Source organism: Sinocyclocheilus rhinocerous, unplaced genomic scaffold (assembly GCF_001515625.1).
Source record: "Sinocyclocheilus rhinocerous isolate Xijiao unplaced genomic scaffold, SAMN03320098_v1.1 scaffold2120, whole genome shotgun sequence".
In the NCBI taxonomy this organism is placed as follows: Eukaryota; Metazoa; Chordata; class Actinopteri; order Cypriniformes; family Cyprinidae; genus Sinocyclocheilus; species Sinocyclocheilus rhinocerous.
The window spans coordinates 554,888-578,762 of record NW_015630026.1 but is presented as its reverse complement, the minus strand read 5'-3'; the positions used below and the strand labels follow the sequence as shown (position 1 = coordinate 578,762).

Below are 23,875 nucleotides of genomic sequence, written 5' to 3'. Positions count from 1 at the left end.
CTTTTTTCCCTATATAATGTTAATATGGTAACTAATAAATACTGTAAATGTTTGCTGTGCTAGCATGTGTGGAAATATTCATACCATGTGTGTTACAACTAACCCCGCCTTACTTTGTGCCCGGCGCTCCCCTATTGTTGTTTTTGTACTTAATTTCATTGTTTTAATCATGTAACCTGGAAATATAGAAATGTTATCATTAATACGTTAATATCCAATTGATCAGCTCCATAAGACAGCACGTTTGGCCAGGCATCTAAACTGAGAATTTACCTCAGAAAAACGTTGATTAACTAGTATATACTAGTTGATAACTAGTATAAGTAACAATTAACTAATCCTTAGGTTTCATAACATTTTTATTGTATATAGGCACTGGTTATTTCAGTCAGTATTGGCTAACCTAACTTAAATGTCAATTCTGGCAAACCGAGTGGTTCTTCTTTCTGCTATTAACGTATTATCACGGTAATTTAAAACATTAACTTAACTTAAAAATAGCCATTTTGTCCACAGCATTCTTTTAGACACTCACTGAATGGACTTTGTGCCATATGATGCCACTGACAGTTTATGGATAGCAGAGTTTGCATTTTATATTATCAGGTTTGCACATTATGCAAATTCATTCTTGTTTGGTTACTTTGGGCAATGTTCGTTGTATGCAAGGGATGATGACAGCTGATGGAAACGTGACCCTAAATTTACCTGAGTAGCCATCAGTTCATTTGTTTAATGCTGAGTACGTGTTTATGTTTTCAACACTCCCTGCGGTGAAGCTCGGCGTGACATGATGAAATCTGAGAGACTGGGTGACACGACAAGATAATGTTGTCACACAACACCCGCTCCGTCAGCGCAATATTTGGTTGCGTTGAGGGGAGACGGCCTGTGCCTGCTATGTTTGATACGCAGACAGCGGGAGGCTTGGGAATCTCATCCGTCTTTATTAAAAACCCTGCTGTCGCCGCGGGAATAAGAGAATCAACATAGGCATCATTGCTAATTTATGTATTCATCAACTCGGCAGCCCCGGTATTGTTTGTCCTCATTCCCTCATGACATTTGACGAGACCCAGCGATGTGTGCCAAACTCACTTCAGTCAGAGCAGATATTATTTGAAATGGTTTTATTGAAATATAAATATGTGTACAAAGTTACAAGCAACAATAGCTCATTTTTAGCAAATAAAATTATTTGAACGTTATTAAAAAAAAAAGAAAGAAACGGAAGGAAAAGGTCAATTAGTTGTGTAACGTAACACCTTTCACCTCTCCAAAACTGATAGGTAACATGGGGGTAAAAACCGTTGTGAACCAAATGAAGTCAACTCAAAGATATAGATAAATGCATTTTATAATATAAAGGTACTTTACAATAGAGCAGCTTACACGCTGTACATTAAGGCTTATATAAAATATAAAAATAAAGACAACCAATGTTTTGTTTCACCTATCTTACAGTTCATTTTGACTTTTTTTTTTTTTATCTTTCCAAATGGAGCCGACCATTCAGGCTCAAAGGAAAATGGCAGTATGGTAACCTCCAAATGCAGGTATCCAAGATCGAACAGACGTAGGGTGCAGTAAGCGGTTTCTCACACAAGGAACAAACAGATGAGAAGAAATGCTGATTACATTCACGTACACACATCATCTGCATGCAACAGACGGGAGTGAATTTCCCAACAATTTGTACAGTCATTGAAGTGGCTCTAAGTGGAAATGGACAGTACTGCATTTCACTTGCTATTTCTTTTTTCTGTTTTTTCTTCTATGTAAACATGTTGGTGCTACCTGACGGTGTCAGCCATGTCAGCATGACATAACAGTCACCTTGGCACACTTTGTATTTGTAACATACAGTGGTCACGTAAGGAACATTACAAGATTATTACTGCACGCCACAAGGCCGTGCTGTAATTTAGGTTTGCCGTACATAGCTTGACTTAAGAAACCGTGGTCCCGAAATGGGCTCTACTCTGAACTCTGCAGCAAGTCCTTGAGAATATAGCTTAAAAAGACCGCACCTCTAAATTTGATTCTTTGGGGATTGGCCAATCTTGGTTCCATCAAACAGACAGAAATATATTTTATGGATTTTGTCCATAATTTCTTTTTTTTTTTTAACCAAAGCATTCCAGATTCCAGTTTCCTGCACTGGTCCATTGAGGCTTTACATAAATACTCTCTTGCTAGCCCAACAGCAGTGCAGACTACAGATAGAGCTTCTGAAGAAATATCTTAGGGTGAGCGCATGCGCTCTTCTTTCTTCTGCTCCCCTGCTTTGTGAATTGAACTTTGAGCCACTTTGTGTAGGCAAGACCTGTTGTCACTGATACACACATGTGCTTACAATTCCATCAGCATGCCAACAAACACTTATTTTTTATCTTTTAGATTTTTTGCAAGTTCATGTCATTTTGATTGTTTCAGCGTAGTGTCATGAGCTTGTCCTCGTTTACAAAGATTAGTTCATGAGGACACTGCCCTTCCCCACAGCACTGCTTTCCTTCTCCAAGATCTAGAAGGGTCAATGCTGGAGCCTTTTTGAATGGAAATACAGTGCCATAGAGATGAATTGATGGACGATGTTTATTTCCCTTAAAGTTCAACATTTGGACGAAGAAAATCAGTAGCTTGATGGTGACTTCCAAGCTTGGCACGTTGTAGTTCTTTCGAAAGAAGTTTTCCATCGATCCAACATTCACTTCAAGATAGCAATAAAGCTTTTCCGCCTCTTGAATCTCAGTTTAAAGTTCGCTTAATCCCTCCTGAACCCATTCAGAAGAAAGTCTTTGATCATGCCAGACCCTTAGCAGGTCTTCGAGGGAGCCATCACACATGAGTCTGCATGCGTTGCTGCGAGGGCCGCCCATAGTCAGACTGCTGCGACGACACCTGCGAGGATGCGTATGAGAAACGGGAGGAGTTGGACACCTTGCTGGCCTGGTCTGAATGCTCGTACCCGTCAGCCTTCTCGCAGGATGCGGGTTTGACGTAGCTTGTGAAGGCGCGGCTATAGGTGGCGGGCAGGTAGGCGGAGCCCGCATAGAGTGGATCCTGAGGATAGATGGTAGGAGTTTGCTGTTGTTGCTGTGGTTGTTGAGACTGCTGTTGCTCATAGGTGGTGCGTGTGGCAGGGGTTGTGGCGTAACGCTGGGAGAAGTCATAAATCCGAGGCTGAGTGGAGTGTTGGCCATATAAGGGGCTCGGCGAGGGAAGCTGAGAGGAAGTGTAGACTGGGCGAGCATTAGGGACATATTCGGAGAACCCAGTTCTTGTAATGTGGCGGTCCTCGTGAGCCCGCACATTGTAGTAGCCATTAGTGGGATCCTAGGAAGAATGAAAAAAAACATTGTCAGATAAATAACAGAATTTTGTACAGCATGAAATACATGCAAATTATTTTAGTAAGGTGCTAGCTTGAAGTTAGACATTGACCAAGACTTGTAGGTTTTCTTGAACGTGATCCAAGCTTGTGGGTGTAATACAAATATGATCTCAGCAAGTTAGTGTTATTAAGTACAATGATTTCCTCAAACCTTTGAAAACAACCTTTTGCTTTTATCAGATTAACCATCCGAGTCATGCTTTGTGAAATGTAATACCTTGATATCTGATCTCTCATCATCCTCCTCTTCCAGCAGGTCGCTGTGCTCTGTGCGAGACGTTCCTGGAGACTCACTGCTGTTGGGAGCCTGAGAAGAGTACAGAGATTTGGGTTACAGACTGCTCAGTGTCTATGGTATGTTAAATGTCATGCAGTCATCATTAATATTGTCCCTAGTTCCTGATCTTCTTGTGAACAAATGATCAGTATACATGTTTTTTTTAAGCATCTTTCAGCAAAATATAATAAATGACTTTACTTTTTGGCAGTAAAGTACAGCCTAATATTTTTTGTTTCCTATTCCATTTCCCTCAGAAATCAGGTTGTGATGCTGTTGACGTTTACATGTTTTTCCTGCAGCATATCAGGAAAGAATTTTTATGAAAGAAAAATGGTATAAAAGCTATTTCTATCTATTAGGCTATTCTAAGTATTTCTTTTTAGTTTTGAGGGTGACTTACCATAGGCTCCTTCACGTCCTCCTCATCATCGTTTCCTCTGGCTGCGTTGTGGTCGCTGTGCACGATTTGTACGCGGATGTCGCTCTTAGACAGGCGTGTGCCCTTTTTGCCTGGGTGAGGAAATAGCGCAGTGTATAGAGATTAATGAGGTGAACGGTGGGAAGATTTCCAGAGAGGTGAAAAGGTCAACACTGCTCCAGGCAAAGAGGTGGCCCCATAATTAACCTCTGTCTAGTTAGTTCGTTTGATTTTTTTACTGTATCATGTTTTTTGAGGAGAGAATAAGAACTCTCAGATAACATCTGACCTTTGACCTCACCTTTAGCAGTGTGGCGGCAGCAGATGGAAACCAGGGTAATGACACAAACAATGAAGACACAGCCTCCGCCCACCGATGCTCCAATGATGATTAGCAAGGGGAGGGCCTCTGCAAGGGAAACAGGGAACGTGACTGAGCTGAATTCTGAAAATCTATTATTACATCTACCTCTTCAGTTGCAGGGTATGCAGATGATACAAATTCAGGCATGTCTTTCATTTTATTACAAGTGGATTTTAAATGTTTCTATTATAACATCCACGACTTCTACAGTCGTGACTTGGGCCAGTCGTGGCCTAATGGATAGAGAGTCGGACTTGTAACCCGAAGGTCGCGGGTTCGAGTCTCAGGTCCAGCAGGGATTGTAGGTGGGGGGAGTGAATATCCAGTGCTCTCTCCACCCTCAATACCACGACTAAGGTGAGACCCTTGAACAAGGCACTGAACCCCCAACTGCTCCCTGGGCGCCGCAGCATTGTGTGTGTGCGTGTTTCACTACTCACTGCTGTGTGTGTGCACTTGGATGGGTTATTAAATGCAGAGCACAAATTCGGCCACATGTCACGTTCTTTCCTTACACTTTCTGTCCTGCCATCTGTCCATAATCATATATATATATTGTTAATGTAAGTTTACAAATAAGTTTGGGGCTAAATTATGACCCAGACATGTTCTTGACATTTTCTTTGTGATGATTTAATTTTCATATTATCAAAAGGTATGTCGGATCTCCAGCTGATTGAAGAAATGCTCTCTGCTTGTCAAACGTGTTCTACAAAGAAGCTCTTTTTCCGAGCTACGTCCAAACTCAAGTGCAACATATAGAAATTCATCTAGTGTGATCCACAGTGGCATCACAGGACCAGGCTATTGTCTCTAATCTCTGGTGGAAGAGGGGTAACCAGGCCTGACATGCAGCGAGGCAGCCGACAGTAATCTAATTAGAGATTCCAGGAGATAGCACTGTCTGCCTCTCCAGAGACTTGGTTCTGCTGCCTTGATGCAAATTGCTGGCGAAGACCTTATTTTTGGTGTCTCCCAGTACAAAGACTCAAGCCGTCTACCACGCTTAGTCTTATTTAAGCAAATTTAAACTGGTGCACTGTGCATACAAAATGAAACGGTCAGTGAAGCGTCACATACCCATGCCGTACATTAGGTCTTGATTTAATTCATTCAGGCTCAAAATCTATATCTTATGTTATGGAACGAATGTATTCATTAAGTGGACCATCTCCTGATTAAATGATATTGATTTGGTGGTGTATAATTAAGATAAGCACAGGGTTGCAGGGTGTTTTGAGACACGATTCCTGCATAGAGCTGACTCAAACTGGATTACAGCTCGTCATGACTAATCTTAGATAAAAGGCACCAACTCTAAGGTGGACAAACCCTACAACTTACTGTCAGTGTTTTCAAATCAACCATCCTTTAATTATTAAAGCGATGGTGCCAAAAGAGCTTGGCCCATCTACAAATCTAAACCTCCTGCCACTTTTCTCACTTTACTTTCAGTTGCTTGCTTCTCACGCCTCCAATTTTTGACTCTCCAGACCCAAAATTTCCCAGAACATTTTCCCAAACACTCACTGATCTACACTACCAGTCAAAAGTATGGACTCACTTGACTGAATTTGTTTCTCACAGTCCTGAGAAGCTTTTGATCTAAGTTTAAGCGTAAATGCATGAGATGGTTTTTTAGACAAATATATAGGAATTTCTTAACAAATATACTATTTTTATTTTTTAATTGACGAATGGGGGAGGGGGACAAGTACGAAGCATACATGTAAACTCAATACCGATTCCAATTAAATACTGTTTTAAAGCAGGGCTATCTACTTCAAAGGACCCAAAATGTAAAACGGTTTTATATTTAACATGTTTGATCATTACCCAATATCCATATTTCATTTGTAATTTCATAATTGAATGTCTACCACCATTCTAAAAGCTGGAACGTATTAAGGAATTAGGTGTGTCCAAACTTTTGACCGGTACTATATTGCATTCAAATAAAAGGATGTTTTACACAGGATAATCTGGCATGAGGACCCCATACCTTGCTCTTCAAGAGTGACCAGTGCCGTGCCTGTACCAAAGCGGTTCCAAGCAGTGCAGTTGTATCGAAGCTGGAAATCCTGGGCCATAGTCTCTGAGAGGATTAGCGAGGAGAGGACCCCTCGGTCACTGTGTACTGTCTGCACGGAAAACCGACCAGAAGAGCCAGATGACAAGATCGTGTCTCCAAATGTCCACACCTGAGGAGAAGGAGATAGCAAGGTGTAAGGTACAGCAAGTGTTGTTATTCTCACATTTTAATGCATGAAATGACAATTGCAATTTTGGCGATTTGATTATGAAAAGGTAAGAGGGAATTGCAAAGACAAACAAATGTATTTCTTATGCACCATTGAATCATTCACAATATGACCATGAACATGTGTTAAGCAAGTAAATAGGGTCGATTTTGATTCCAAGTTGAACTAAAATCTCAGTATATATTCAAGCCTCACCCCAGAATTAGACTTTAGTGTCATAAACTCAGTGTCAGAGATTGGAATTTTTCTTGTGCTCTTTTACACTGTCATGTCGAGCTGGTTTACCAACAGTATTGTGTCTCGGCTTGTGAAAAAGAGCTGTGTGAAAAACCCTGCGGGGAAGACAAGCAGCTCCTGTCTAGCAGCAGGTCAGTCTGAGATCTCAAAGCTACTCAGGGAGAGAAAACAAGCCATTGTTTCTTTACTTCACCTTTCTGGCAAAGAGGTGAAACAGCATGTCTGAGAAGTCCTCCCTTGACTGGCCTCAGGTGAAGAAATAACAGCCAATAACACCCCGAATCCCCACCTGTCACTGTTTCCAGGATCAGGAGGTTTTTTCCGTCTCTGATTCCTTCTTTGCATCAACTGCTTTCAGTTACCCTTGCTTAACTTCCATCTGTCTCGGTGCATCTCTATCCTTCTTCTCGATTTCTCTCCAACTTAGACCCTAATTATCCACTGAAAGGCCTTCCCACGTACGATTGGGTCACGGGAGGTCAGTGGTGCTACGCGCTAATTGCTCGCCGTTGGAAAGGAGCCTAGGGGGCCGGAGGTCTTCTCTGCAGAACCTGGCATTAATGCAATTCGCCTCTGCACGCTTGAGGGTGGAAAAGGTGAGATACAGGATGAGCCCTCTCATCGAGCGCTCTCTATTAGGGGAATGGGGCTGTGTAGCTGTGCTTGTGTGGGTGTCAGATATGGAAAGAGAGAGACAGGAGCAAGGAAAGAGGAGACTCGCATGAGATCTTGTTGGAGGGAGAGGGGAAGGGAGCTTGGGCGTGTGATGTGCACACACCGAAAGCACCTGCTCAAGAGAAAGGCTCACAAACAAGCTTGTCAGGAATACGGCTACACTAAGCATCAGATACCTAGCAAACACACACATACAGAAATAGGAGAATGTATACTCACAATCTTGTCAGGAGGAGGGCTGCTGCCCACTAGACACTCCAGCTTGCCCTTGGAATGCTTGACGGCCTGCTGCGTGGCCTCAGCCGTGATGATGGGAGGGCCTGAAGTGTTGGTGTGAAAGAGAGAAATCGTACTGACTAAGGGTGCTAATGAAAGCAAAGGAAGACACAGAGCTGATGTTCCTTGTGTATTCAAGACCAAGTGCATGAGTCATGCACATAAATAAGAAGCTCATCAATTAGGGAAGCAATTCACTGATTAATAGAAAAAAATTACAGCTTTTGTTCCAAACCCTAGTAAGCTAACCAAAACCTGTGAACTCGTGTGGTTTTGAAACAGAATATATCATGAACAAAATTGGGAAAGAAAGAGGGGAGAAAAAAAGTAATGAGATAAAAAGATAGCATTTAGTTACCGTTGACAGTTAGAGTTACATCTCTCTCTGCCACACCAATCCGAGGCACGATAGCTTTGCAGGTGTATGTCCCAGAATCCTCTTGTGTAACTGCCTTCAGCTGAAGGGTGTTACTATTGCTGAGCACCTGTTAAATAAAATGAACAAGAATAGCCTGGTCAGATCTGTTGCTATACCAAGACATTTCTCCACAGATGTGACCACAGATATAGGCATCAGGCAAGAGTTTGCAACAAACCACATGTCAATTTATACCTACAGATTAGCACACACCAAGTATAACTATACACGTTCTATCAAATGTCTGTATGACAGTGCCTGTCTATATGTGTTTGTAATATTGATGTTTTTCCACTTCCTGTTAAAGTCTTATCTTTCCAGTAAGTTGTGGAATGAAAATCATTACAGCATGTCAATATTTCCACAGGATGAAGATGGGAAGATTGTGTAGAGACACAGTGAGTTTTTTGTTCCAGACAGATCAAGCCGTGGCCCTCAGCGATGGCTATTACCATTAGCACCACTATACACGTTCTATCAAATGTCTGTATGACAGTGCCTGTCTATATGTGTTTGTAATATTGATGTTTTTCCACTTCCTGTTAAAGTCTTATCTTTCCAGTAAGTTGTGGAATGAAAATCATTACAGTATGTTAATATTTCCACAGGATGAAGATGGGAAGATTGTGTAGAGACACAGTGAGTTTTTTGTTCCAGACAGATCAAGCCGTGGCCCTCAGAGATGGCTATTGCCATAAGCACCAGTCATCCATTTCATTGTTCGTGGCTCACACAAGAGAAAGACCAATGCCACCAATACCAAGGGGAAAGCATTGACTCCGCCTGTAATTTTGTCTGCAGCAATCTTAATTACTGTCTAAAGCGCTCCAGCCTGGGTCCTCTGAGTCAACCCACTGCTCTAATTAAACCTACGACAATGGCAGTGTGGAATTTTCCGGAGTGTGAGCAGAAACTTGTGCTCCTTCGCCTCTGGTGCACTGGTACACACGCCGCGGTCACTTGTTAGAAGCCATTGATCATTAGAGCACTCTCTTCCCCTTCCCCTCCTTCCCCCTCTCGACGCCGCCAAACTGTGATTAATCCGTTTAGCACTCGCCTCGATTTTTCATTCGCCAGCACTCATCGAATTAGCCAATTAATCCATATCTTGTGGCGATGAAGTAAACGCTCTACTTGTGGAACAGATCAGCCCATACTCAGGAAGCGCTGGGTGGAGGGATGTAGTCATGGCAAAATTAACTGATTGCCTCATCAGAACCTTCTGGCTTTACAGCCTTAGCCTCCCTCTCTCTCTCTTTCTCTCTCTCTCTCGCTTTTTGTTTGCTTTCTCAGGCTCTTTATGAAATCTAATTAAGCAGCAGCAGAGAAACACTTACAGCAGAATAGGCTGATGCATTTCACACATCTACTGGAGCTAAACTTTCATTTTAGGCTAGCAATCACTTTATCCATTTGCCAAACTCCTGTAAATGTACCGTAAACAGAAATGTCATCCATTAACCATCCAGCTCTGAAAATCATTTTATCTTTCCTGTACAGACAGGGGTTAAATTGGGATTTTGGAGGTGGGTGATTCTGGTGCCCTAGATGAGGTGACATGAACTTGTTTAATGAACCTTTTTTGACTGAATAAACTTGCTTAATGGAGATGGAATGTGTGTACTGGGTCAAATAAAAACTGGACTGGGGTAACAAAAGTTTGTCAAACAAAACATAAGTTTTTCTGAATCACTCCAATCCCAACCCAATCCTTCCATGCCCTAATGAAAATCAATATGCATCTAGAACTCATAGAATGATTCAAACAGGATTGCTGTGACAGTTGTTGAACAGATGGTGTGCCATATTTAGGAAGAAGAGAAGAGGTCACCATACCACACTGGAGCCTTGTTTTGTCCAGGCCAGAGTGAGGGGAGGGTTGCCCGTCCATGAGCATGTGAAAGCAGCATCCATCCCTATGTCCACTGTCTGGGGTTTCGGTTCAGTCAGCAACTTGGGACCAACTAAAAATAAAAGATGTGGATTCCCATTGTGTTTTAGTACATTTCATTAGAGTATGTCTTTGTGTGAACAAAACAAAAATAAATCCCATTATAATGTTCTCATCTGCGGCCTTATTAAGAATACAAGTAGGAAACATTGGTCATTCCAAGGAGAGAATGTGGGAGGTACGTATGGTATTGTTTACTTCTTGTATATGAACATTTTTCATGCAGTGCCATGTTTACACGTTTATGTAAGAGACTGATTATACCTGAACACCACTGTTAGACTGTACCAAAGACTTTAGAATACCCAAGACGTGTCACTTGTATAGTTTTGAATGGGGAAAAATGCAACGCTCAGTATGGCCGCCCTATCAAACGAAGCCCCGCCTTCTGAGCAAAAGAGCCAATCCCTAATCGGTAAAGTCGGTGCGTCACTGCAGCTGCCGTTAGAAGTCCCGGTTGCTATAGAAACAGCGTTCTGAGACATGCGCCTAGGACTGCGCATGCGCTCTGGCTGGTCTAGCCTGAAAAAAAAGCTTTTTTAATGCTATTTGAGCAAAATAAACAACATTTATGAGACAGTTGTCAGATTTCATTGGTGATTTCCAATATGAAATTTAATCTTAAATTTGGCGAACGGTTTTGGACAATTTGATGTTTCCCCATTCAAAGAGATAGGAGCAGCACTTGCATGCCTGAGAGGTGTTTCAAAGATGGCCACCGAGTGACATGACTTGCCTTAAAGGGACTTTGACTGTACTGAATGAAAATATATCTTATTTAACAGACACTCCTCATCTAAATCTGAATGGAGTCCAAAATATGTGGCCACAACTAAAAAATGGTGAGTTACAAACCGATGTCATTTATCAAGCACTTTCTATTCAATGTTACTTATAGTACAACAAACATCTCTAAAGGATATCTTCTTGATTATAAGGACTTTTTTAATTTCCTTCCTTGAAATTAAAGACAAAGGAGAGAAATACAGATTGAACATCTCCAATTTTGCTTTAATATTTTATTACGGAGGTGGATGACCACATGAGTACTTACATTGTACATCCACCAAGGTGCTGACATTAGTACTTCCTACTGAGTTGGACACTTCGCAGGAGACTGGGTCTGTGAAGTAAGAGTGGTCTACGGTCACCTCCAGGCTGTCACCATTGGCCTCTGAGATAGGAACCCCACCTTTGGACCATCTGTTTGCAACGTGAACATGAAAATTCATTTATTAGATTCACTGCTAAATTCTTTGTGATGTTTCACCCTTTACAGTAACAACTATTATTAACACCAAACACTGAAGCAACTGTTCTCAAAGCATTTGATCTGTAATTTATATCCAATTTGGGATTTACCCTCAAACCTAAATCTGATGGAGTGGATAATCTGGGATTATGCATTGAGTCTGTTGTGATATTAGATGTGCTTACCTGTAACCTGTGATCTCAGGGTTGGCAGAGGCAGAGCAGATGAACAACACTTTTGCTCCCTCCATCACCGTCTGAGGCTGAACAGAGAGAGTCACAGACGGAGGATCTGGAAGGAAACATGCAGGATTAGATTCACTGCAGCAATAGAGGCTTTACAAATCCTTCCCAATGACTTTACTGCCAAGATCCAGGTGTGTAAATCTAAGTCACAATCCTTTTAAAAAATCCATTCCCCTGTCCAATTACACATCTTTTTTACCATAAAAAAACTTGCATGTAAATAGACAATTGTACAGTGCCATGTAAATACATTTAAACCAAGTCTCACATTTACTGAATCACTAATCTTGCACTGAAATACCACTCTCTGTTGTATTTTTAATGTGACAAAATTAATGTTTTTTTTTCCTCCCAATGAGCCATACTTTTTTATTCTGAATACTCTAGGGGAGTTGGAAAATGAGCCTATTTTCAAAAATAGTAGAGTGTTCCTTTAAAACACAAAGAACATGACATTTTCAAGTATTCGGAATATATATAGCTAAAAGTGCTACCGCCAGACCCGGAGATCGGCTGAATGGATTCGAAAACGGTAAAACTCAACTGTTTAACTCTAGGGGAGTTGGAAAATGAGCCTATTTTCAAAAATAGTGGAGTGTTCCTTTAAAACACAAAGAACATGACATTTTCAAGTATTCGGAATATATATAAAAAAAAATTGCTTGTGGCTGTATAAATGAAATAAGTACCACATAATCTGCATCACAGAAAAATAAACTACTCACGCTGAACACTGATGGTAACTGAAGTTTGGCGACCTGCAGGGGCGGCAGGGTTTAGGACCCTGCAGGTGTATGTACGTCCAGAATCTCTGTCCTCAGGCACCATGGGTAGCATGCTAACCGCTGTTTCTCTCTTTCCATCCTCCATCAAAGTCTGAAAAGACATTGATACGGTGTGAAACCAGTTCAAAACTGAGACCGTATCAGTGCTGGTGGAACAAATTGCTATAGCTTTCTGAAAATAGAATGCCTCAATGATATGTTCTGAAAATAATGTCAAAGGCAGCTTTTAACAAAACTATTCATAATTTCTGTTACGTGTGACACCTTTTGGATTCAAATAAGAAGAGACATTTGACAGACAGCGTGGCTAGTACAATGTTATTTCGCCCTAATGGTCGGAGTACTTCAGATACAAAACACACAGCTGTTTCTCTATCTTGTTGTCACTGTTAAAATCACACAGACATGATAATCCTAATCTAATTGTCCTATATTTCCTGATGCAAGTCCTAATTTAATAAGGAATTCCCATGATGCCCGTAATCCCATTTGAGCTCAAGACTGTGCCAGCACTGTAGGCTGAGCATTGCAGAGAATTAAAGCCGCCATCAGTTTAACGAGGGAGGTGAGCGTCTGCGCTTTACGACGCTGCCGGGCCCATTCTGCCGTTAGCACGTTTTCACAAAGATCTGTCTATCAGCTCTTCCTGCTGCACATCATCTTCGAAATCTATTTATTGTGTGTGAGAAATCAATACGCTTAAGTGGGGAGAGGTGTACAGTCTAGGTGAATTGCTGCCTGCTGAATCTACAAGACAGCCTTAATGGAGGATCAGGCGCAGTTTTAGGTTTGGGATGATTGGAGGGGGGAAGACAGAGTGCTGTACTGGGGCAGGAGCATTATGGGAAGAGAGTTCCCTGGAGAGCCTGGGGGCGAATCAATGGCAGGTCACACACTTAACCTCCGATGCGCTGAAAGCATTTTTACGTTAGCTCGAGTCACGATGCCGCCTGTCATCAGCCTTACCACTCACTGTCCTTTTCTTATTGCTCATCTGCTCTCTCCCACCGACTTGCCCCCCTGTGTCTACCTTTTTCGCATTCCTTCACTTTGTTCTTTGTCTTCATGTGGCTTTCCATCTCGTTTTCTCCTCCAGCTTAAATCAAAATGGCTTTGAGTTTTCCACCTCACTCTTAAACAAGCTGCTCTTGTGTTCATTTTTCCCTCATCTGTTTTCCGAGATTCATCTGTCTTTCCTTTCTCTCTCTCGCTTTTCTCCTCTTCCCTTGATTCACTGCTGGCTCTTGCCCCCTTAAACGTGTCGTTTAGCGTGGTCAGAGAGCATGACAAATGTGACACTTTCGCAGTTGCAGCCGGTTCATGCTCCACTGCACTTCCCATTGTGTTTCGGCATTGTTGTGGCTGATTTCTCCTCTCTTCTTCCACCCTCTCCCTTTCTTTCTCTCTCTCTCTTTTTCTTCTCTCACTCCCTCTCTCTCCCTCCTTTGCTCTTTCTCTCTCAGCGGAAACTGTATCAAACGCTTATGCCTGTCTGAGCTTTGACATGCTCCAGTTATGCTCGAGTATTAGAGCAACAGCGAGAGTGAGAGAAAATAGAGGCACAAAAGGAGGCAGCTTGCAGTAGGGTGATGAGGATGAGACGTACAGAGATTGAATTCAAGAGGGTTTTTGCAACTTTGGGTGTGCACTATGTGGTGGAGCTAATAGGTAAGGGGCAAGACAGAGATCCTAAGCTGTAACCAGCCATAGTGACTCTCACGTCTGCCATAAAGACTGATGTGTCCACAATCTCACCTTTGAGTAGATGGCATCATGCATTATCTCTCCATCTCGGTACCAGGTAATCTCTGCGGCAGGTTTGGCTCCAGATGCCCGGCATGTCAGGTTATGGGGTGTATGAGCTTTAAGACGGACCACTGGCCCTCCCTCCACTACAGGATCTGAAGGTGGCACTGAAAAAGAATTGTAGAGTTTTTTTTATCTTCAAGTAAAACACTAAGACTACATCATACTTGTTTTTACCTTCTTTCAGATTTGGAAGTCTATGTCAGTTCCACCCAATTAGCCTGAAATGTACAGGTGTCCAGTCACTATGGGAACCCACAAGTGGCATACATCCTAGCATATATTACATGTACTATACGTAAAGCCATACCCTAAACCCTTCCTGACTGCAGTGCAGAGTCATTTAATTCTGCCAGTTTGACCTATACAGAACAAGCTGGTAAATGGACAGAGAGATTGAGAGAGATTGGCTTTCTCTGAAAAGAGGTTAAGACAGTACTCATGCCCTTTTAACATGGCTGAGATATGCCATTATGAGTCTATTTACAGGCACTCCGCCGCAGGCACGTTTCATCTGAATTACTGATTTGTTCATTTGTTTGCATGCCTGTGTGCAAGCCTTGGGCAAATAGTGTCTGCCACCTTTGATGAAGGTGTCCATCTCACAGTACGCACAGAAACACGCAAAAAAAGAATCTTTCTGTGGTACACACTCTTCCACCTGTCCTGTTCCTTTTCTCCGAACCAATTTCTGTTTTTGTATCAGAATTGTCAGAGGTCTTTTTGCTGGTCTTGCCCAGGCGCTAATGGAATCTGTGCGCGAGGTGATTTTAATTTCCATGTGGATTCCCTCGACTGCACTCCTGCCGTTGACTTCTTTGACTCTGTTGGATTGCTTTGGTCTCATCCGGCTGCATTGATTTCCCCACATGCCCCTACATGCACGTGCACACATGAACATGAATTCCGTGAGTCACATACACGTGCACACACACACCTCATTCCCTACACACAGGAGCTGGCATATCGGCTATGCTCTAGTCTGGGAATTCGAACGGTTCGCCAAACATCGGCAGTGTGCACAAAGGCTATTGTTGTAGCCCTACTTTTCTTCGGTGAGTCTGTGTGGCTGTGCCAACTTTGTTCAGTTAGAGGCAGAATTATTTTTATTGTGCAGTAACAAACTTGGCCTTTCTCACTCTCATAGTGCTAAATCTTTAACGTCTCATATTTTTAGCCCTTGATATGCTTGCACTGCAGGGGAAATCTATGTTTTCCAGGTACTATAAAACACGGCTGTGTCCAAGTTGGGCCACCAGGTGTCAGCAATGTAGCACTGAGCTAAAATCCCCAGTGATCATTCCCCCCTCCTCGGTGCCCACCACCCCCCACCCACTGTCGCTAAATGCCGGAGAATATGTAGATCAATCACATTGCGTTAATGTAAAAGCAGCCCTGCGGTTGATGAATTCCGTGAGTCACTGTAGAATGTGCTAACTGTGCAGACTTTGACTTTTTACCATTCACGCAAGTCATTTGTGACTGCTGCAATCACATTTCCTTGGCCCTTCACCGTGTTAAGTGTCAGTAGGCTATAGAGTGAGAGAGGGAAAGAAACAGTGAGGTGGGGGTTGGATCATTTCCTCATTGTTTCTGTCGACTCAGTTTCGCTCTGTTTGAAGAAAATTAGTTCTGTTGTGGCGTGATTTAAAATTGTGAATAAATAATGAAGGCTTGACTTATGATTGCATGGGGGTGGGATCTCTGAAGTGTTTTATGTGGAGCAGAGAAATTTGCAGTTTTACGCATTTGAGGCAGTATTTTAAATACTGTTAATGCAATTGGGGACTATGAGGAATGCTCTATTCCCCTCGCTTTTAATCAGCTGCAGGAGAGTTATATCGCAGTGGTTTCTTCTCACTCTCAATCACACTCACTCACTCATATCACACACACGCAGAGTTCTTACCCAGCACCGTCAGTTTGGCTCTGTGTGATCGCAGCCCAGCCTGCGTGGCTTGACACTCGTAGACCGCATCATCGCCAAGCTCAGCTGAATCGATCACCAAGCTGTGCTCTCCTGATAGCGGGTCTCCCATCAGAGAGTAACGTACCCAACCTGATCCACACAAAAATCACTGTTAGAGATATACACACACATATTGCCATCACAGATAGGGCTAGTTTTGAGACACTATTCTATGCACATTAAAAACTTGGTCAGCGCCAACATGTGAGATGCCTCGCTTATGCAGCCAGCAAACATAGACTAACTTCACTGTCCAGGTTGTTGCCTTCAAAGCTACTGGGGAAATCATTTAAATGTCAATGCATGACATGAGCGGTGATTGATTCTCCACCTCAGCCCTAGCAGACGGCTGAGATGATTAGACAAATTAAACGCTAGTTTGCATTAGCCGTGGTGTTTTTTGCCTTACAGTTTCTTCACTCAATACAGCTGAGGAAGTGAGGCAGTGACATTACTCAAACACACATCCGCTGCAGAGAAGGGATGCTGCCCTTTACCTGCCAATCTATGATTGGTTTTATCTCCCAGTTGTTAATTGGAAAGAAAAAGATGAAGATAAGAGAAGACTAAGCCTTGGTAAATGGACTTCAATAAGCATTGTGTACCTCCTGGGGGAATGGCATCATTTCTGCCTTGCTACTTGCTCTAAATTTGGTTGACATATAGGAAAGTGGGTTTCTAGCTAATTACAAACCAGTGCACCATTTAGAAGCACCTTGAAAATTAATTACGTTGACTTCATTTTTTCCCCTTTCAACTCAATTTTCAAAACTGACTCAGTTGTGAAAAGCACTGTTGAATGGAATGACTCACTAACTTCACTCAGACAATTTTTCCTTGTTTGTTTGGGCCTTATAGAATTCTTACCGGGTAGGTCTCGTTCACCGCCTAGCGCCAAGCCGTCTTTGGTCCACTGCACCATGCCCCGGTATCCCACAATCACACAGGGCAAGGTTACTGATTGGCCAGCAACCACTACTTGGTCCTGGGGCTGCTGGGAAAAGTAGGCTGCTTGAGACACTGCAGGAGGAAAACACACACACACAAAAAAAACATTAATACCTTGGTTGTTGTTTGATATTGTGATGCAAATATGTATAATGAGCACAGTGGATCCATGTAGTTGATCACAGACTGTGCACATACATAGGTCTGTATGTGCACAGTCTGTGTGGACCCCAATGATGATGAAATTTACATCAAACATTGTAAAACTGAAGCATCCTTAAGGGCTTATGACTTCATACCATTGTTCAAATGCAATGACAGGCTTCAATCTACCATGTCCTGCTTTCAACAAATTGGTTAAAAAGGCATGCCATAGCATTTATTCTGTTTCAGTTTTTCTTTAAATGTAGAGGTGCCACTTTTCTTTGTATCATCCTGGCTCTGTGAAATGGACCAGTAGCTAGTTGGATCACCATGGTAAACTGCAGCAAGACTCTCCCTCCTAATGCTGAAGTCTATCTGTCATTTTGCTCTAACCAGTCCAGCTTTCAGGTCAGTGATTTTGTACAGGGAGAGAGATGGGAAAGCACAGAACACATTAGTGCGATAGTATATTAGCGCTGAATCAGCAAGAGCCATTCCAGCTCACATTCACCATCTCTCTGCAGCTGGTAATACTCTTCCAGATACACAATGAAACACAATTTTCCTTGCAGTACCCATGCACTGGGCTCTAGGAACATATTACCCTTTTACACTGATCTAAATCCACTTTGCCTACCCAACACACTCTTTTAAGTGAAGTTTCACGACTGGTCACGCGCTGGGCTATTTTTATTATTTTTTTTACCAAGACCAGCGAGTAGCATTTCGCTAACTGATTGATGCAGAAAAGGCTTATGTTGCATCATCTTCCGGTTGGAAAAAAAAGTGCAGTCCGTAACACATTTTACAACAGTTTGGTTTTCTGCAATTGGCAAGGGGTCTTGGCGTCAGCTGGTCATGACTTATTTAACTCTTTCCTATGCCCATATGGCAACCTGCATAGAATGACATGGAAAACGATGTCCTGTTGAGCCAGAGAATCTGTTACCACTTCCCAGGGTGGGGGAAGTGGTGTTTTTCAGTAAAATTGTATGTTAAACAATCAAAGGAGCTTTCAGCGTCCCATGAGAGCCATCCATAGCGGGCTGAGAAGGCACCTGCCGCCTCACTGCCTTCCCTCTATTTAGGCTTTGCTGCCATCTTTCTTTCTCCTTTTTAAACACTTTTTGCTCTGTCTTTTTTGTCTAATTTGCATAGAGGCTCTCCATCCTACTGAAAAAATTAAATGCACCCAGACTAAACAACAAACAGCCTTCTCTCTCTCACTATCCCAGTCACTTTTATGTACACACACAGCCTTCTCACACACATTTCTGTCTGTCTCCATTGCAAGAGCTTCATGATTGGATCTGGTGCATCATGAGCCCTCTTGAAAGTAGAAAGATGGCAACCAGCCAGAAGTAACTAATCCATTCACATGAGATTTCAGAGAAGGTGAGGGGGGAAAAAGAGGGGAGGGCTGTTACTGGTTCTTCAAAAAGAAATGGACCGTCCCCCCATTTTTTTCTGCCTTTCCTCCTCTTTCTTTTGCCCTTTTATTTCTGTGTGGTTAAATAGGAGAATAGGGTGCCAGTGGTGGATAAAGAGGGATCTATTCAGCTGGTGCTAAACCCCTCTGAAACTTCTCTCTTTGGGCCAGGGGTGTTTAAACAGACAGGGTAGGGGGCCCCACCCCAGGGGGGCCAGCAAGACGGTGAAAGGAGGGCAACATACGGTGGCCAGAAACACACTATTGTCCTCTTGTCCCTTGGTTTTAATAGGCCTCTTCATTTCCAATCAATCCTGCTAAATGCAAGCTTAATAGCTTTTCAATAGCGGCTTTCCCCCCCCTGAGGGAGGCCAGGATTTTCTTTCTCCTCCATCCTCTCTCACTCTCTGTTGTTCTCACTTTCTCTCTCTCACTTCATCATTCTCACTGCATTTCTTTGAGCTGAAAAGGGGCTTCCGAGCTTGGCTGACCGAGTTTGGTCGAGACTCAATTATCCACTCCATCAAGGGGTGCAGCAAAGACCATCTACCCCCCTAACCTCCTACACAACCCCACACCAGTGTTCTCTCTCAGAAACATAAGCTTTCTTTCCCTCCGAGGCAAAGGCCAGTGCAGATTTCAGGTCTTTTCAAACTTGCTCTTTTCTCCCACTTGTGCTGACAGTCCTCTTTTCTTCTCTTGAGGATGGACACAGCCAGACAGGAGAAGAAATAGAGTAGGAGGGAGACACTTCAATAAAATGGAAGTACCAACTTTCTACTGGGCAGGCAAATTGGTATGTTAAAACATAACTGACAAATAGATATTTTAAAATGTAAATGAAAATAAGAGAAAAACACTCATTTTGACACCTTGAGACACCCTCAGATCACCCTGCATCCCACAAGTGTCCCATTCCCTTGGGAACTCTTACTGAGAGAAGGATACCAATGCTCAGTCTCTCTTCCAAAGACCTACCTAGTTTCTTCCCTATATGATTCAAATGTTACTTTTAGTATTAAACCTTTTCTTAGTTTAGTATTATTTTCATGCTATTGTATGTTATTGTGAAAATTAAAAAATCAGAAACTAAGTAGCAATTACCTCTTTATTTTTGGAAACAGACTTATGGAAGCCCTCTATGACACATTATGTTTTTTCTTAAAAAAAAAAAAAGATAAGATAAGATCAAAAGAGCTAAATATGACTCTTCTGTCAAAAACAAAACTCTTTTTGACAATATTATTAGCGGCGGTATTTCTAAGCCAAGCCTTTAACTGTATGTTTATATAGAATCGTTCTTTTTGTACAGTCTTGCCATCCCTGGAGCTCCACTTTTATGAGATATTGAGTCTTTTTACAGATACTGTAATTGTGTTGTGCTTCTGGGATTCTCCTTTTTGCGTCCGGTACTGGATGAACATCGATTGCAATTAAAGAATCTTGCCCCAGCATCTAAATGTTTACGAGCTGTGATAATTCATCAGGATGAGCCGATGTTTAAGGGCTTTTGTACATTCAATAGTTCCTCTTTAGACCCCTCACTGAGTTGTGCCTCTGTGCATGTCTTTAATCACTCTCTCTCACACACACAAGACATTCACAGCTTGCATTCGGGCCCATTTACAAGTTACGCACCCGTATCAATGCACGCACCAGGCCGTATGAGCAAAACCAAAAGCATCTTTATTACCCTTGCAACGCATGTAGACATTCACACACACAAACCCACATATACAGCGAAACGAGTTCACACCACGGGAGTGATTCAGTGCTCTCCAAATCTTGCTCCAAGAGAAGCTCAACAAAAATATCACGTCTGGTTAATGAGTCATTTCAAATTGGAATAATTCCTCCTTGCTGAATTAGCCAATTCTTTAACGGCATGTTAGCGGCTTAATTACATGAGTTCATTCCTGACAGAGAAGAGAGGGATGAAAGAAGGAAAAAAAGACGAATAAAAAGGAGGAGGTGTTGAGATAAAGAGCAGCAATGGTGGGAGAGAATTTACTTTTTTTTTCTTTAAGGTAGACTCTTTTGAGGTTTTCTAAGCCTCTCCTGCTTAGAATGCCCTCAAGGAAAGAGCAAAAACTGATTTAACACGAACAAAAGTTCATAAGCAGTAAAGGAAAATGAATATAAAATATAAAACAGGATAATAAATATTGTACTTACATAATGAGCAGGTCAGACAAAAGGCTTGGTATTAACAAGGCTGTCTGGCTCATGCAATGTCATTACAAGGTACCATAACAAATAAAGAGGTGCGTGGGATAAGACAGAGAAAGCCGTCTCTAAAACCTACGTTGTGATTTGCTCCAACAGTGTGTGGCATCTGCATGTGCCTGTGTGTTTACGCGTTCCCCCTTCCCCTAGTAACAAGGTCACAACACACTTGGCCTGATACACTTTAATCCGGATTTTTTCAAAATGGAATATCATTTCACGGCACTGGATGGAAGCAGAGAGGAGTGTGTGTTCATGTGGTGGCGTAAATAGGGCAGGCGTGCTGTGGGGATTGCGGCTCACATTTAGTTGCTACTTTGACACAGTGACTTTGTCTTTTTTTGTCACACGTTAAGTGCAGCTGCAGCTGGGCCTGACTTGAGCATGACATATTAAAGAGCTTTGCTTTTTTCTCTCTCTCCCCTACTTTCTCCAGGCTGTTTTTAGAGCCCAGGATGTGTCTGAGGAGAGTGCCATGCACTCTGCCTCACTGGGACGAACGGAAGAACAGATGTTAGCAATGATCCCTCTCTGGTCTACCCTCGCTAGAGACAGCGGGGAGTCTTGATGGTATTAGTGAAAGTGTATGTTTGTGTGTGTGGCACTTGGTTTCGCCCCTGGCACAGTTGCAGATAAATCAGAATATTTATCCCATGTCAAGCCATATTTAGCCCTCCCTCAACCTCTTCACTGTTTGTTCTGACAACTCTGATTATAAACAGTGAAGATGTAGCAGGAGGGTAATACAGCGCACATGGATTCATGATCATGCTAAAATCTATGTAGACAGATAGACAGACACTGCTTTGCTTGCCAAAAACTTCATTGTTGGATCGTTTCAACAAATGCAAGCGACCCGCATTTGCACGCAGATAAAGTTATATCTCAATCAAATTCATTCCACCATTTCCTGTCCTGTAAATAATAGAAAAGCCAAAATCACCCTTTTCGTAGCCTGCTCTTCTATTAAGTTCTATTAAGTATTAAGCATTGTGCTCAAGACTCGTCTAGAGGAGAGATAGGAATAGGAGAGAAAGAAGGGTAAAGGGGTGGATGAGTGCAGTGGAAAAAGAGAAAACTAGTGGGAAAATGTAACTTGCTGGAAATAAACAGGGCTGGCTAAAAGCGATCCATTGTGCCTGCTTCAGATAAGGCCACTAAACCCGAGCTGGAAAGAGCTGAGCTCCATTCTGCGCCATGGAATTATCCTTTTGTTCAGTGTGGGTAGACTCTATTGTTTCATTCTCATTGTGGAGGGTGAGCGTGTGTTTCTGTGCGTGTGTGTGTGTGTGTGTGTGTGTGTGTGAAATAGTTTAAGCACATGTGAAGATGTGTTATACCAAAGACCTTGTAACAGTCTGCATTTGAACAGTCTCCCTTGTAAACATAGCCGTCTCCTCTACCTAATGTCCAAACAAACTGAGCCAAGGGCCACTGGTATTTGCTTCTGCAGTTTCAGAACCTGCCACCTTTCATTCCTGTCTTCTCTCCCTCGTTCTTGCTTTTCCCGTTCGCCCGGTCTCATCTTCTGCACCTTATCTCCTGCCTCGCATTCCAGTCGCATCTTCCCCCCTTTCTTTCTCACTTTCAGTGTTGTTTTGTGTCTAAATTGCAGCCTAACAGCTTTTTAAGAGCTGTTTGTAGGGGTTTAATCCTCCTAGCCTCTTATTCAGTCGGCAGTCTATTGTAAGCATCCTGGCATGGTGCAAGACCCTTTTCAAAACGACCATACAGCTCATCCATCCATCACACCTTCTTCCTCTGTCCTTCCCTCTCTTCTTCTAGCCCCTCCAATCCCTTTAGTAAACCCCCACTTTTTCTTTTCCCTCAATCCCTCTCTCTTTTCTCCTGTCAGCCAGGCCTGATCCCCGGCATCAATGCTGAGCAGGGCCCTTTTCACAGTTACATAAGGTGTGACAAATTGTTGATTTGCCTTCTCCATGCCTGTTTCTGCTCCTCTCTCCGCATTCCAGACACCCTGTCCATCGCTCACACCCTCCTTGTCCCTGTCCTTTCTCTATTTATCGGCATGAAAATTGCAGGGGTTCAAGTCAGCCTGTCGACAGAGAGAGTGAAACAGGGATGATGGGGGGTCCGCAGTGGCAAGAAAAAGCAGAGAATAGGACATAAGAGCTTCCAGCAGGGGTGGAGAAGGCAAGAACATGCTTCTGACAGATAGAGGGCTCAAACAAGGCCTTGCTTTTGAGAGGGAATGAAGGAATCTATAATCAAGCATCTCACCCTGCAGTTATTTCTCACTCTGTCTTATTCTCTTGTTAGTGGTGTTTGCTAAGGCAATTTCTCATAGTTAGGGTTAGGGATTTGCTGACTATGGACATGAATGATTTATATTTGCATTTGCTCATTTCGCAGAAGATTTTATTCAAAGCGATGTTTAACCCTCAAATCATGTGGCTTGTTGTTGAGTGTTGAGCTTTTGCATTTCTAAGTAATCAGACTTAAAAGTTTTACTTGGCAAATGACACAACTGGCAAGGAGGGACCTAAGCCATCTAGAGACCAGGGTCTAAATAAGTAATCACCTAGAAACCATCCAGAACAACCTGCCAACCACCCAGAATACCCTTAACCACCAAGATTTACAAAGGAAAAAAGTTTTAATCTTGGCCTGAGAACAGCGGGTAACAATGACCACATCATCAGATCGTGTCAACCCTACCAGGTCAGATAAAAAGGGTGATAAATGGAGAAATATGCGTGAGTGTGTGTGTGTGTGTGTGTGTGTGGCGCTTAGGTCCTCTACTTGCAGCAGAGTCTGTGTCTGTCACGCACTCCTC

At 42.6% G+C, this 23,875-nt stretch overlaps 1 protein-coding gene across 1 annotated transcript in view; it reads right to left on the bottom strand.

The window, feature by feature from the left end:
* Positions 1-1,131: 1,131 nt before the first annotated feature.
* LOC107739776 (kin of IRRE-like protein 3) overlaps positions 1,132-23,875 on the bottom strand; it is a 44,649-nt gene continuing 21,905 nt past the window's right edge. Inside the window, exons 2-15 of the mRNA XM_016551980.1 lie at positions 17,199-17,351; positions 16,272-16,421; positions 14,312-14,469; positions 12,497-12,647; positions 11,712-11,817; positions 11,329-11,477; positions 10,160-10,287; positions 8,264-8,390; positions 7,849-7,949; positions 6,459-6,657; positions 4,394-4,501; positions 4,075-4,184; positions 3,612-3,701; positions 1,132-3,336 (exon numbers count right to left, since the gene is read on the bottom strand). Coding sequence (XP_016407466.1) covers positions 2,839-3,336; positions 3,612-3,701; positions 4,075-4,184; positions 4,394-4,501; positions 6,459-6,657; positions 7,849-7,949; positions 8,264-8,390; positions 10,160-10,287; positions 11,329-11,477; positions 11,712-11,817; positions 12,497-12,647; positions 14,312-14,469; positions 16,272-16,421; positions 17,199-17,351 — 2,228 coding nt within the window. The 3' untranslated portion in view covers positions 1,132-2,838. The remainder of the gene's footprint in view (positions 3,337-3,611; positions 3,702-4,074; positions 4,185-4,393; positions 4,502-6,458; positions 6,658-7,848; positions 7,950-8,263; positions 8,391-10,159; positions 10,288-11,328; positions 11,478-11,711; positions 11,818-12,496; positions 12,648-14,311; positions 14,470-16,271; positions 16,422-17,198; positions 17,352-23,875) is intronic.